This window comes from Coturnix japonica, chromosome 13, assembly GCF_054131305.1.
Source record: "Coturnix japonica strain WE chromosome 13, WE-NBRP24, whole genome shotgun sequence".
Lineage (NCBI taxonomy): Eukaryota > Metazoa > Chordata > Aves > Galliformes > Phasianidae > Coturnix > Coturnix japonica.
In genome coordinates, this window is record NC_140675.1 from 15,894,497 (window position 1) to 15,909,697 (window position 15,201).

The window sequence follows — 15,201 nt, forward strand, 5'->3', positions numbered from 1 at the left end:
CCACCTAGGGATGTAAGTTAGCACAGAAACAGATGTGATCCAACACGATTCCTTCAACTCAATCAGCAAGGCTTCTAACGGAGCCCTGGGGCAGCACAGCTGTAAAACGTAGCAAAAGTCATCCTAAAGCACTTAAACAGGGCTGCTAAGAGAAAAGCTTTTAAGATGTGAAGCAAATGACCAAAACAGAAGGGGAGAGATTGCTTAAGGGCTGCACAAAATCAACAGCAATGAAACCAGCTTCTGAGCCGTGAAGGAAGAGCTACAGAGATAGGCTGATGATCACTGACTTGCAAACACCAAATCATCATCTGCACAAATGTGCATGTGTCTGTTCCATATTTCAACAGGTTCAAAAGGGCAGGATGTATTTTATTGCAAAAGCCTCCTTTTACCATCATGCCATCACACCAGCAGAGACCATTATGTGTGCTTTCCCCATCTCATTAAGCAAATGAGCAAATACAGCATCACACAGTAGATTTGGTGGGCCCATGCTTTGAAGGCAAACCTGTCTCCATTCTCAGCTGAGCCAACCTCATGTCTAACAGTCTGTAGGAGCTGCTAAAACCGAGGTGAAGAAATTCATCCTTGCTGTTGGGGTCTGACTGTAGACCCATGTTTGTATGGTGCAGACAGCAGCAGTTACATGGTGTTGAACCGGAGATCAACACAGCAGTTTCCAAGAAAGAAGAACAGCATTACCTCACCCTGGATTTCCCCAGTGGGAGAAGCAGAGTGGCTGCAGGCAGAGCGCAGTCGCCATCCTGCCCCCGCTCCTCCAGGATGCCATTGAAGGTTATGAAAATGCCACGCTGGAAGAAGAAGGGAGCTGCTTGTCTGCTGCCCCCCCTGCACATCCCGACCCATCAGAGGGGTAGGAAATCTGCTGAGAACAAGCTCTGGCCACTCTGGAGGAGCAAACATGCCAGAGCAGCTGGGACACGTGCTGCTGCACACACAGACCCTGCTTTCAGTCAGAGCAGTGCTATCCACCCACAGTTACTCTGCCATCTGCACGCTCCCTGCACAGCACTGCTCTGTTGCACCAGAGCAGCCCCTCAGCTCACAGGCCACAGGGCAGAGGCAGGGAGCAGGAGAAAGCCCAGGACAACTCTGTTTGCTGACCACCGAGAGCAAGAGGTTTTGTTCAAATAAAATAGCTCTACGCTTGTACATACTGAGCACAAGTAGATACTCCAGCTGTGATCCAACAGATACTCAAACCGCGGGGCTCCCTGAGCCGTTTGATGTGAAAATCGTGTTTTAAATAACTGGTATCGGCCAAGAGAACCTGGTGTTAGTGCAGCCCTTCCCCAGACTTTGGGGAACATGTCCCCCCACCAACAGGCTGGGAGCAGCACCCGCATCAGGACACACTGCAGAGCAGAGCGCGGACCTCAGATCAGGACCGTCCTCCTCAAAAGACCAACGCTGTGCAAAGAGGTTTGTGCCAACCCCAGCAACGCTGCCACTTCTTCCAGCAAGGCAGACCCTTCTGCGGGCGGCCATGAGCTGCCACAGCCACAAAGCCACCCCTGCCCCATCCTCCTGCCCTGCCCTTTAACCCCCATCTGACCCCCAGCCCTTCTATGTGGGTGATCCTGTTGTCACTCCAAGCTGGATACTAATTTCATCCCACAGCATCTCATTTTAATTAGCCTTTAATTGCCTCTTAACAAAGGGATCGTTTTGGAAGACTTTAATGATCTTCCTTGAAGAATTATTTGAGCGTTGAAAGCACATTATGTGCCCCATGTGCCCCTGTGAACGCTGCGGGTTTTCAAGAGAAGAGCTTAAAGCGCTGTTACTCACACAAGCAAAGAGATAAAAAGAAAAAAACTCAGCATCATCCTTTGGCAGATACAAGAGCTCTGTCTGAGACTCGCTTTGTTCCTAAACGCATTAAGCTCCTGCAGGATTTGAGGACCGACTGTATGCGATTTGCTGAATCCTCACCAAGAACTGCTGCCTTCTCACAGCAGATGTTACAGTTAAGGCCAATCCACTTTAATTGGTCACCCCCTATGAGGGCAGCACCAAGAGACATAGAAGGACCATCGCTGTCAGCACTCAGGCTGTACTGCATAGTGCCGTGCCCCCCAGCTGCCTTAACCAGAGCTTTCCCACATGCCCACAGCACTCTGGAAAAAACCACACTGACATGAAAGCAGAGATGGGGGCTCATTGGCTTCCTGGAGCCTTTCTGATGGTGCTGTTTCCCTCAACTCCCTCCACTTGGTTTTATTATTATTTTTTAAACCATTTGCCCTTTTCATTGGCTGTGGCAGGGCGCAGAGGGCTGCTGAGCTCTGACAGCTTCTGGGAAAACACCTTCAGTCCCAGAACAGAAACACGTTTTGGAGAAGTGCCCACGATTCAGAATCCTTATGATGAGCGAATTTCTCCTTTTCCAATCACACTCAGGCAGCCTCCAGCAGTACGAGACAAAACAAGCTGTTCCAAAGCCATGCTGATATGCTCCCTACAGCCACCACCAGCAGCAGCCCACCCCCCTGAGCACAGCCCACCCCCAGACTCACTGCAGCAGCAACAGCCCAGTGATACCAAGTGATGCTCTATAATGTGCCTCTGCTGCCCCAAAGCCGGCCTGCAGCTGCATTTCCAAGAAGCCCAATGGTGTATCCCTGAGCACTGCACAGCACAGAGCAGCACACAGCAGAGGGATGAGTCACTTCCTCTGCAGCTCTGCTCCCTCACACAAAGCACGGCCGCTGCCTGTCCTGGTTAAGGGGAAAAAAAAGCCGGGGGCTTCAAGAAATGCAGATCTGTAACTTGAGCACACAGAAATTTTCCAAGGCTCTGAATCAGTATTGCTGTCCTGCACATGGAAAAAATACAGCTTCCTTAAAGCAGAAAACTTCGATGCAATGGCATTTGATACATATGCGTTTGTAACAACCTTTTGGAGTCTGGCATGTACAACATTATGTGAGTACTAACAGACTGTCATGTAGATACGGAGCATATGTTATCTATAGCTCTATTGCTGATTTAATAGTATGATTCTCTGATTCCCTTGTAAAGCAGTTGCAAATATGCCAGTTCTTGGCTACAGCTCTAAAATAGGGCCCTGCAGACACACATAGGAGCAGAGGCATCCTGTCAGCTACACCGTGCCTTTGAGAAGTGCAAGATGGTGACACAGGGAAAACTGAACAGGCAGATATTTAAAGAGTTGACATGGGAAATAAAACAGCCTCGTAAAGCATGTTTCTTCTACCTGAACTCTTTTGCAGCCCTGTGAAAATGAGATGCACGCACAAGAGTCCTTCCCCTCCAGGCAGCTTTAAGTTGCATTAGCAGTACTTAATCAGCAGTTCACCACTGACCTTGGCTGCAGTACAAGGGAGGTATTTGCACAGGAGTGGAAAGATTTCAAACAATTTATCCAATGAGTTGGATGCAAACAGTTTTTTCTTTGAACACCACGCATGCAAGTCCTTAGGCCAGTTCGTTCTTGGTTAATAACAGATTTATCACGAAAATAAACTCTTGGGTTTCTTTGATGATTTTCTGCTTAATGGAAACACAGGGTTCAAGCAGAGAAATGCTGCAAAGAGGGCTGTTGTTGCTTCTAAAGGAAGACATTCGTCTGAGATCATTTTTATTAAGAGGTAAAGACTTGAATGTACTTCTCCAGCACTGAGTGTGGTGAGAACCACCACCTCCCTAAGCTCAGAGCAACACGGCCACAAACCCATCGTGCTCCGTTCCAGAGCTCCACACACCACGGTCCCTGCCAGACACACTCAGCGCTCCTGGCTCCCTTCCCGTATCTCTGCACAGCTCCAAGGCGTGGACTTCCTGGTTCAACATGGCTTTGCTGCTGCAGTGTTCTCCTCCTGAAGAGCACATAAACCTTCAGAGAAAGCTTTATGCTTGCAAGTTGCTTTTACTAAACAGCAAGAGTAAAACAACAACAAGGGATTTCAATCTTGAGGCACGGATGCGTTACAACAGCTGTTTATTAATACAGTGAAATATTAAAACAAGAACACCAACTTCATGGAAACAACAAAAGTGCAAACGTAATTTGGTATTAAATAGGAAAGAAATGCCTTCAAATGGACATTTTGAGCCTATTAACACTTTTTGGAAGGAAAAAAAAAAAGAAAAAGAAATAGCAGCTGAACACTTTAATCTTTGGTCTAATTATTAACCAGCAAAAAGTAGTTGTACCAAAAACGTCCATTGCAGACAGACATTGAAAACATACATTACTCAGTATATTCAAATTAAAAGTGAAGGAATGTTTCTGAAACATTTAGTCAGGTCACAGATTATGCCCTTGCAAAACACATAGGATTCTTCAAGACAAAAAGAAGCCACGTGGATGCATTTTGGTAAATAAACTTAATCTTTTACAAATGCGACTCCTCAGTGTTCAACAGAAACAATTTCATTTGCACAAAATCTCTGTAAAATTAGCTTGCAGATAAAGAGAACCAACAGCCCACATCAGTGCTAAGCAACATGCTGTTTCTTCTGAATGTCATTTCAGCTTGCACACGCTGCACACAGCACAGTGCTGACCTTACTGCACAGCACATACATGCTGAGAACCTGCTGTGCGGCTGCAGCTCTGCTTGCTGGGAGGAGGGATTCCTGCAGGTCAGTTCCCTGCACTCCTCATTGCAGACAGGGCTCTGTGAAAGCACCGCGACACGACAGCCACTACTACAGCTGCCATGGTTCTAAGAGAACCCAACTTCTATCAGCTCCTTCTGCCAATCGTATCCATGAATGTCTTGCACATTAAAGATATACGTGTCAGGTGTATAACAGCTGCAAACTGGTCCGACAGCATGCACATGGTGCCTTGGGAAAGCTTGTCCAAACCAAGGCTAAAGCAAACGCACATTATCTTCTGCCACCAGCCATCATAAACTCCAAACTTCTCGCTGAGCAAGAACTCAGTGCTGAATATCAGCCTCTGTAGCTTAATGAAGTGAGTTTCTGCCTAACTGTTCATCACAGATGGATTCAACCTTTTTGGAAATACAGCCAAAAAACACCTTTTCCCTTGCTCCAGGTCTGCCTCACTTTCAGATCTCCTCCATTCTCATCCTCACATCCTTCACTTGGTGCATCTTCATTGACAACTTGCCACCATTCTCACTCATCCCTCAGCCCTAAATTCCTCCTACACCTCTGCCACCTCCCCTTGCCAAGAACTGCCTGAACACAACCATCTTTTCCTGTAAGTGACTGCACTTCAATGACAAAGTCCTCAGCCTTACTGCCTTCCACCAGTACAGAACATACACCGAGCATGCGTCCCTCTCACAGAAGGGATTACTTTCCTGAGAGAGGGATGCACAATGATGAGAACAAACCATCAGCCAGATGAAGGGGCTGTGACATCAGAATGAAGAGCTGGAGTGTTTCTGCTGGGTGTGCAGGCAGCCACAACGCCCTGGGTTGCTCATCCAGTCCTGGATGATCCAATGGCGTTGACCACAGCCCTGCATTCATTTCAAACACCGAATAACATGAGTCTGCAAAAATAGCACATGTGGTCTGCTACAAAAAGACAACCAAGGTAGCTTACTTAGCCTTAAATACCACGTGCAAAGAACAAAGAACAAAGATCAATACTACCTTTAAATACACTATTCTTTTTGGGTTTTTTCTTTTTTTGAGAAAGAAGCACGGTGCTTCATATATAAAAATAACCCAACTGGTGGGTTGACCTTGTCTATAATTACCTGAAAATAAGACTGCAAGTACAGTTAAAAAAGAAAACAGAGACAGAAGCAGGCAAACATCTGCCCGGGGAGTGTTTCCATGTAGAAAAATAGATCTGTATAAAGCTCTGTAGATCTTACAAACGTTTTGTGCTTTGTTGCACAGAGCTGTGAATAAAGCACACCAGTACGTACATCAGGGACAGGAGGAATGGCTTAGTAATTTCAAGTCATCCTGAAGCATCCCAGGGGTTCCATTTCATGATCTATAATCCATTTCAGAGTGCTCACCTAGGATGCAGAATGGGGGTAATGAAGCACATGTGCGACTTCCTGAGCATCAGTAATTCAGTTAACCTAGTTAACTGTTAGTTAAGTTAACCTGTTTTTAACTTAAAGATTTGGAACTCTATTTGCTGACACCCTGGGAGACATGAGGGTCTCATACCAGGCCAGGAGCAGAGCAGCTGTGGTACAGCCCTATATGTCACCCCCAAGACAAGGACACCATGTAGAGGCTGACAGCCCGAGCACTCCTTCATGCTGAACCTCACAACCAAGACCAAGGGAGAAGCATAACAGCCGAATGCTGCCTGTTAAGCCCTGTGAGGGCTTGGGGAGGTGTTCTCGCACACTCTTTCCACAAGGAGTGGAAATTACCTTGCTGATGCTTATGTTTACAATACATCAGAAGCCACAGCCAAAGGCTGTTTCACTGTACCATGAATAAGTGCTACACCATTTTTGAGTACCCTGAAATATTTTACCTCCTCCTCCCCACAGTAAGATAACAATTTGCTCAGCACTAGAAAAATCCCTTCAGGTCATTTGGTCAAAACAGAGCCACAGGCAGGAGGATGGTGGCAGCCCAACAAGCCACCAAACTTATCCTGGAGGGCACAGGGTGCAGCAGGCAGAACACATCAGTGAGACGTAGATTGTCTAAAGGCTGGTTCCAAACTTAACAGAAAGTTTGTGTTGTTGTTGGTCCTCGTGTTGGAGCACATGATGAGAACATCACCCTCAACACGTCTCAAAAACAAGAACCCACAAACAAATCCACCCCAAGTATTTCTGTATAAAGAAGGTTTTCCTGAGGATGACTCAAACATCACCTTTAATAAAATACTAATGCCTTCTCCAAAGTGAGCATTTAGTGCAGCCAATTATCCCAAAATTAAGGCTTTTGTGAAATAAAGTGCTATTTGTTTCTTTTTTTTCTCTCTGTAGTTCAATCCTTCAGCACAACCTTCATTTAACACAGAAATGCACAAATAGATTCTTCATGCTATCATCACAAGTTTCACTTCTCCCCCTAGTTCTGCTTTAAGATGCTTATTACATTCCCATTCAGCACGATGTCTTACATCACACAGGAAAGTTAAAGCATGTCACTGAGCACTTCAGACTGTGACCAACACGTATGCTCAAATGCTCGTCTCATTTTAAGAGCACCTTGCCACAGTCAGAGGTTTTGTTTGTGCTCACGGGATTTTCAAATCCCAAATGTACCCTAAATCTAAATACACATCTCAGCAAAGGTCAGTTTTGCCACTAGGACAAGTTGAAGATAGATTTCCAGGACTGTCAGTTTGAACCATCCATAAGTAATGCTTTCCTACTAAGGCACTTCCTCAGAGATGTTGTAATTCTCCCATGAACATCCCACCATGATGACAGTACAAACAGAAGCTGTGGCCATTTCCTGAAGTCTCAGCCTTCAGTTTCCCAGTTTTCTCATGTCGGGGGTAACACCACAACATCTCAGCAGGTCCCACTGTGGGCAGCTGGGCACACAGTGATCCCTCACTCCCCGGGCAGCTCGTGCCGTGTCTCAGTGCCGTGCCGACACGCAGCTGGCTGCAGGATCCGGGCTCTGCTGTACGTCCTGATGAGGTGCGGTGCCTGGCTCCAGGTGTACAGCAGCTGGAAGGCAACCAGGTCCAGCGTGGCTCCATCGAAGGCTGAGAGCAAGTTCACCGGGGCAGCTTCCTTGAGGAACCTGGGCAGTGCCACGGCCTCGGGGAGGCTGGTGTTGCCCATGAAGAAATGCATCAGCGTCTGCTTGCGCAGGCAGTCCCTGAGGTACATCACCAGGTCTTCCAGGCGCTCCACCAGGAACTGCTCGTCCCAGGCCTCCAGGGGCCCGTGCAGCATCAAGGAGAAGAGGGCCGTCTTCAGCACGTAGGAGGAGAGCACCCGGCCCCACAGCGAGCAGAACGGCTCCTCCAGGCGCTGCCCGCCGAGGTCCCGCAGGCCCTTGAGGAGCTGCAGGCACTTGAGGTGGCAGGACGAGGCCGGGGCCTGCTCCTTCAGCCAGGCCAGCAGCCGCTGCTCGTGCCGCGACGTGTCGAGGCCCCACAGCGCCTCGTGGGCCGGGCCGGCACCGGGCACGTCGTGGGGCGGCACCGTGAGGTAGAGCGCGTCGCCCAGCGGGATGGCGGGGATGAGGCGCACGGCCATGGAGATGTGGCAGCACACGTAGTCGGAGCAGGGCCGGATGTGCAGCGTGGGCGGGCGGCCGGGGCACACGGCCAGGCTGATGCGGCAGCGCTCCTGCAGCCGGTAGCGCACGGCGCCCAGGCAGCGCTGCAGGTGGCCCTGGAACCAGCGCAGCACCAGCGCCGACGAGAGCAGCTGGCGGCCGTGCGGCTCGGCGCAGAATCCCTCCACGAACGGCCGGTAGCGGCGCGGCCAGCCGGACCCCGCGGGTGCCCGTAACCCGCAGACGAAGGCTCCGCTGGTTGCGGCGCGGCGCGGCTCGGGCTGCAGGCGGGGCGGGAGGCGCAGCGGCACCAGCACGTCGAAGCGGTCGGGGCTGCGCACCTTGTGCTGCTCGTAGGCGCTGCCGACGCGCACGAAGTCCCCGCGCAGGCTGAGCGCCGCCGGGCCGGGCTGCAGCCCCTGCGCTTTAGCGGCGCGCACCAGCTCGGCCACCACGCGCCCCACGTGCGCCTTGCTGTGCCCCAGCACGTGGGGCGACAGCCGCAGCCGCCTCGCGTGGAAGCCCTCCAAGGCGCCGCGCCGCGCCGCCGCCGGCCCCCAGCCCCCGCCGGGCCTCGGTCCGCCTCCCGCCGAGCCGCAGCAGCGGGCCAGCAGGCAGCCCAGCAGCAGCAGCGCCGAGCCCTTCAGCAGCGGCACCGAGCCCGCCTCCGCCGCGCCCTCCTCTTCCTCGCCCTCCGCCGCCGCGGCCGCTCGTCCCCCCAGGGCCTGGCAGAGGCAGAGCAGCGCGGTGCACACGGTCAGCAGCGCCCACGAGGCGCGCGGCTCCGGCACGCGGGCGGCCATGGCGCGGCGGGGGCTCGGTCCATGTCGGCCCCCGCCGCCGCCGGCCCCGTCCTCCGCCCCGGCCGCCCCCAGCGCCGCCGCCCGACCGAAGCCGAGAGTCCCGCGTCCGTCACTTCGCCGCCGCCGCGGGGCTCCCTCCTCCTTCCTCTTCCGAGGGAAGCGGCGCCGCGTCAGCCGCAGTGAGCTCAGAGGAAATGCCACGGGCCGGGCCGCGCCGCCAGGGCCGGGGGAGTTGTGTTGTGTTGTGTTGTGTTGTCCTGCCGGGGGCGGCCGGCAGCGAACGGAGCGGGGCGGGGAGGGCGCCGCCCAACGCCTCCCGCCGGGACCGGGACAAGGAGCCGGCGGATCGGGGTTCCGTCCGACACCGGCCTCCTTACGGCCGAGGCACGTTCCGGACCTCGAAGCGGTTCGTTCTGTGCCGCGTGGGGCCCTTTCCCATCACAGCCGTCGCGACGCTGTCGCTGCCCGAGAGCGCGGAGCCCCGAGGTGCGGCCGCCCCGCGCTGCTCCGTGGCTCAGACCGGGCTGCTGCAGCCGCCCGTGCTGCCCTTCGCTCTGGTACCCGGCAGCAGAACGTCCTGTACGCTGAGTTTCTGCGATAAATAGTTTGTAATCCTGATGTCAGTGCCGATGGGAGCCTCGTCCTTGGTTCTCTCTGTTCAGTACGTGTTTACTGTGCTTCAAAGCTGTTTACTGAAGCTGAAGAAGCATCTCTATAAGCATCGGGTCCTGGTTTCGCTACATAACATCCGCACAGTGTTACCAGAGGCCCTGTGAAGGTAAAGGGGCAGTGCTGGTAGGCAGGAGATTGAACCCTGCAAACTGAGAATGTGGTTGCAGCTGAAGAAAGGAGTTACACGAAGGAGCTGAGCACAAGAGACAGGCTGTGCAAATGTTTGTTTTGGTGATCTGTCTTTGTACAAAACAAACCATTACTTCAAGCACATCAAGCTGTGCTTCCAGAAAGCACTCAGCTGAGCAGCCACAATGCTGCCCCCTGAGCAGTCAAAGCAGGGAACCAAGGCCAAGCAAAGTGAATTACTTCACAAGCAACCAAAGCAAAAATGTTTAGAAAGCACATCTGTGCTGGTATGAAACCCATCCTTTAAGATGCTATATTGAAAAATACCACTGAACTGTATGAACCTATTGGCCCACAGCTTCAATTCTTAGTAGCTCCTGCTAATTGCTATCAGCACACCAGCTTTGGATCCAACTGTGGATCCTGGGCTGGTGAAGGATGGCCAGTGGCCTGTCTGCAGAACCAAGGCTGCTTCAGCACACTCTGAGCACAGGGCAGTTATCTGGACAAAACACTGAATACATCAGATGTTGGAGACTTAATAGGGACGAGCAACTGCCCGGTTTTGCTGTCAAGACCTTCCTTGGAAATTGCCATTTAAAGAGTGACTCCATCTCCCCAGTCCTCCAGGCTAACAACATTTCTGGCTGCTGTACCAGAAATAAAGGGGTCAAACACAAAACTACTTTCAGTTACTGAATAGCAAGAAGTGTCATTTCTCATTACCCACCGTTCCAATCCTACCAAAATTACACCACTGGGACTGCCTGCTTTGCAATGAAAGCAGCTCATCCATGTTATTACATCCGCATTTTTCAGCTCGTCACAGAGGATAATAAACAAACCATGTTATCTTGTCTGAAGTACAAGCTCCTCTTGTTTCAGGTTGCAAGAACAGATTGAACCTGAGAATAAGGAGCAGTGGTAGGTCACCCCTCTGCTCCGTGTCCCACCGCTGTGTGGGAGATGGACCCCATGCAATGCACTCCTTTCTGAGGAGGTTGTCAAATACGTTTTCTGCCTCTCCCAAAGAAGTAACAGCTCATTGTTTGGGTTAAAATAAATATACTTGCAGGAAAGTTATAACTTTGATGCTCTTCCCCCCCCTCCCCCCCCCCCACACACACACATACACACTTAAGTAATAACTTTTCTATTTTTTTTTCCTTCTGTATAAAAGTAAAGAATAAAAGAATAAAAGCCTTAGAGGTATTTTATTACAACTGCATGTTCCAGAAGAATAGCAGGTTGAACACGATAACCATGACCTCAAGATTACAGAGAGAATGCTCAACACTGATTTTTACTACCATTGTTTAAATCACCCATTGTTTAAATAAGTATTATCTAAGCACTTACTTCTGAATGCCTCATATCCAGGATATCCTGTTCACTAAATATGGAATAGCGTTATACTTAATCACGTACAAAACTGAGCTAAAAACAGACATCCCAGTACATAACATCCATGTGATATTTCCAGAGGAGGTTTGTGGACACAAAAAGACATGTTGGAAATGCAGCATCCATTCAGTTTCCCACAGTGAGTGATATTTCATGCATCTGTGTAACAGAGATGTCAGTGCTACAGCATTGACAGCATTGACAATCTGCAGCATGCCAGACCCTGTCTGAGGTGTGGGAAGAGCAGGCAGGGCAGGGAGCTCACCATCTGAGGAGGGAGAAGCAGCAGCAGAAAGGCAGAGGGTACACACAAATGCCAGTGTCAGCCTGGTGCTTTCACCACCTCCCTGAGACAGAAGTCCCTTAGACTGAGCAGCCCAGGCCTCCACAGCATGTCTGTGGATATCCAGGAGTTTGGGTGTGTAGGACTGTTGTTACATGTCCTTTCTTAAGATATTTTCTATTTATTAAGAGGGATGTTCTCACCACCTCTGCCTGCCTGCTCAGCAGCTATCAGCAGGGTGGAACACCTCTGAACCAGATAGCCTGCAGGCAGACCCGGCTTCCCTGAACCACATATAGCCCAATACAGGATTTCCTTGCTGTAGAAGGATGGCTTCCTGAATAATTCTTACAGACAACCTCTTGTCCAAGTTGACCTTTACTATAGCCAGAAATGCACTGGTGAAAAGCACAAGCACTGGTGGGCTCACCTCCAGGTTAGTAGGTTTCATTTAGAGTTCTCGTGGACTTGTTTGGAGTAGAAACCTTTGAGCTTTTATACTTGCCCATTACGCCGTCAGTCAGGAAGCTACATTTTTATGTTTCCAGCTAGCAAATAAAACACAAACAGAAAACCCCATCTGCATTAAGAAATGCTTGCACACCGAGCTCTGCCCAACAAGCTGTGAACCCTCCCAGGAGCTGAGGCTGCTGCTGCTGCTGGGGACACAGCCTCAATACGTGTGTGCTGAAAGGTAAATTTAATCACTGACTGAGCTGGTTTAGCTTAATTAACGGCACGCCACTTAAACTTGTATTTGCTTCTGTCTGAGATGCACCATAACTTGCAAAACTAATGAAAACTGATGGCATAGCTGACTTCTAATTGCTGGTTAAAGCAGAGTCTTTTAAATGAGGATGATAATGGTTTCATTAGGCCAGTTTGGGGTTGTTGTGCCATTTGATCGATTTTAAAATCAATTTAGCAAGATTGGAACATTTTAAACTGATCTGGATTTGTATTGCCTGTTTGCTAGCAAAAAGAAGCCACAGGAAAAAGAATGTGACAAAAGTGTCAAAGTCTTACACACTGTTCAGGTTTTTAGAGCACATTTTTCCCCTCCCTTCCCAAGAGGGCTTGTCTCGCACTCCCCCTCCAGGTAACTCCAGAACCAAGCAGAGACCCAAAGCATTACTGTGTGTTTTCATACAAGGAAGCTCCCATTGGTGTCCCCAGACCAGCCCTGCCCTGCCCTGCTGCCTCTCTCTGCTCAGAAGCACAAAGGTCAGAACCTGGTTGGACTCTGAGCATCATCCGTTCTTTTCCACATGCAAAACCACAACTTCTCATAAAGCAGGTAGAAATGTTTCTCACTTTCACTGCTGTGTGCATAAACCCCTTCCACATTACATTTACAATTTTACCCTGGCAGAAAGCCTGGTGTTAGAGAGCAAAACCAGCTCCTCAGTGATCCTGATCACCTTAACAGACAAACAAACAAACCCACTTCTGTTTTGCAAATAAAAAGTGCAAGGGAATCATGCTGCAAGTAGGGCAGAAAAGGCAGATGTTCTGCCCCAACAGCACATGTTCTGTAAGGCTGGAACACAGAGGTAGCTTGAGGAAGCCTGTTCCTAACCCTTTACCCCATCCTGTCAAGCAGCACATTGCCTGAGACAGGAGATGTTTGCAGGTGTAGTTATTTATAAAGATATTGCAGTGTCGGAGACAAAACCCTGCCTGCAAAGCCAGAGCTGGACTCTCCTCAGCATCCCTCCACACCAATTTCTCAGGCCGAGCCCTTTAACTAAGATTAAATGCTCCCAGATCGATAAAAAGCAACACAGTTACCATATTAGCAATACAGCATGTGCAGCATATTCCTGGTTTTGTTTGAGGCCAGTCAGATTAGCTCATTAAACAACAGCTATTTTTACATCTGGTGTCATAGGTTTCCTTATTAGTACAGTGCCAACCACTTGAACAGAGGTAGGATCATCTTTCACATTCTATCTAATTTAATTTACATCAATTTTTTTCCACTTACCACACAGAAAGCATCATCTTTGCTCCCTGGAGCTGCACAATGCAAGCTGTCCTGCTTATCTCACACGGGTGCAAATGAGAAGCTGAGCCACTGAAACTGCAGGCACTGCACAGGCTGCATCCCTGAGACCAAGATGGAACATGAATGGCCTTCAGTCAGCTGGTTCACAGCTGTTCCTGCTTTCCTTCTAGGAATATGCTCCATTTTCTGCTCTCTCGCTCCCTGCAAATGGTGCATTCAGCAGCCAGGTTTCCCATCTCAGCAGGAGGAAAAGGGGATGTGGGTGAGGTTTTGCTGTTGGTACAAGTCAGTCCCTTGTTAGGACTATATTGTTTAATATAATCTCACTGACTATTAAGATCAACATCCCAGGATACATTTTTTAGGGGAGTATTAATAATATTTCTTTCTTGCAAGCTGTGAATGGGTAAAATCTGATGTTTCTTTCCTATACCCTTTCACTGTAATGGAAAAGCATCCTCCAGTAGAGCTCACAGGAAGGAGTTGTTGACTGGAGAGGAGATGTACTGTAAGTACACAATCAAATAAATAATAATCCAATCCAAGTAAAAAAATGCCTGTGCGTATGAAATAACCAGATGCAGTTTTCAATGAGTTTCTGCAAGGTGTTGGGATAAAAGTACTGCAACAGCTTTGAAGTAACCCAGAAAGAAATATATACCAGTACAAATCCTCTTGCTGGTCACAAAACTGAAGCATCCCATGAGTGTTAGGATTCACACCACAGCTGCTGGAGAGGAGCATATGTTCCAGCTTATGCTGTATTAGTGCTTGTACCGCATGTATCTGCGTTTATGGGAAACGATAAGCAAATACAACCAGATCCAGAGTCTGCCTATAAACACACGTATCTGTCATTTCCCTTTGCAAGGCTCAGCTCTCTGACAAGAGAAATCACTTCTTATGCATAATCCCCCCAAACATATGTCTGATATCTTTCTAGATTCTCATATTGTATGTAAACAACAACTTGTGTCGCTTAATATTGAGATGTAATTATTTCTCATTAGCAAAGAATCCTCTGATATTTGGGTGGGAGGATATGAAGAGCTGATAGTGATAGTTTTTGCATTTAAAAAGTTGCATTTTTCCTGCCCAAAGTCAGAACCAGGAGGGATGATGGGTAAGAGGGGAAGACAGCACGCAGCCATGGTTAGTAGCCAGCTCATGGGTTGGAAATGCAACGAGTCATCAGCTGTGATTGCAGAACAGCCTCACTATGGGCATCAAGTCTGCAGCCAGTGAGGAGCTGCAGGTCTGTGGTCAGCACTGCCCTGTGTTCCCAGTGAGGAGCTATAGGCCACCATAAGGACTCCTACAGCCTCCTCTTCTCTAGGCTGAGCAAAACCATGAGTCTCAGTCACTCTCATACCTTCTACTTTCCTGTCTCCTTCCCACCATCACAGCTCCCCTTTGGATGTTATAACGTTATTTTCAAGATGTATAATCAATTTCTGCACATCCTTGCACTGCCATTCACTCAGAGCTAATGAATGAGAGCAGGAAACAGACAGAATGTTACATTTACTGAAGTACAGCATAAAACAGAAAGTAGTCTTGAAAAATATTGGAAATGATAGCACAAAAAATAGATCGTGATTCCTGCTTCATGGTAATTGGATGTTTTATTAATATGGAATAAACTCATCTTTGATTAACACGATCACACTGCTAAGAAATTCTTTCTGTTCTTCTAAGATCTTCCT

The 15,201-nt window shown here is 49.0% G+C and overlaps 1 protein-coding gene across 1 annotated transcript; it reads right to left on the reverse strand.

Annotated features, from left to right (window-relative positions):
• Positions 1-3,971: 3,971 nt before the first annotated feature.
• Positions 3,972-15,107, reverse strand: ITPRIPL2 (ITPRIP like 2). The gene has a single exon (XM_015877089.3). The coding sequence runs from the start codon at positions 8,997-8,999 to the stop codon at positions 7,518-7,520; it is 1,482 nt and encodes a 493-aa protein (XP_015732575.1). The 5' UTR covers positions 9,000-15,107; the 3' UTR covers positions 3,972-7,517.
• Positions 15,108-15,201: the final 94 nt, after the last annotated feature.

What these genes read in the sequence shown, in the direction of transcription:
- ITPRIPL2 (XM_015877089.3), bottom strand. Translation starts at nt 8,999, where the DNA reads ATGGCCGCCCGCGTGCCGGAGCCGCGCGCCTCGTGGGCGCTGCTGACC.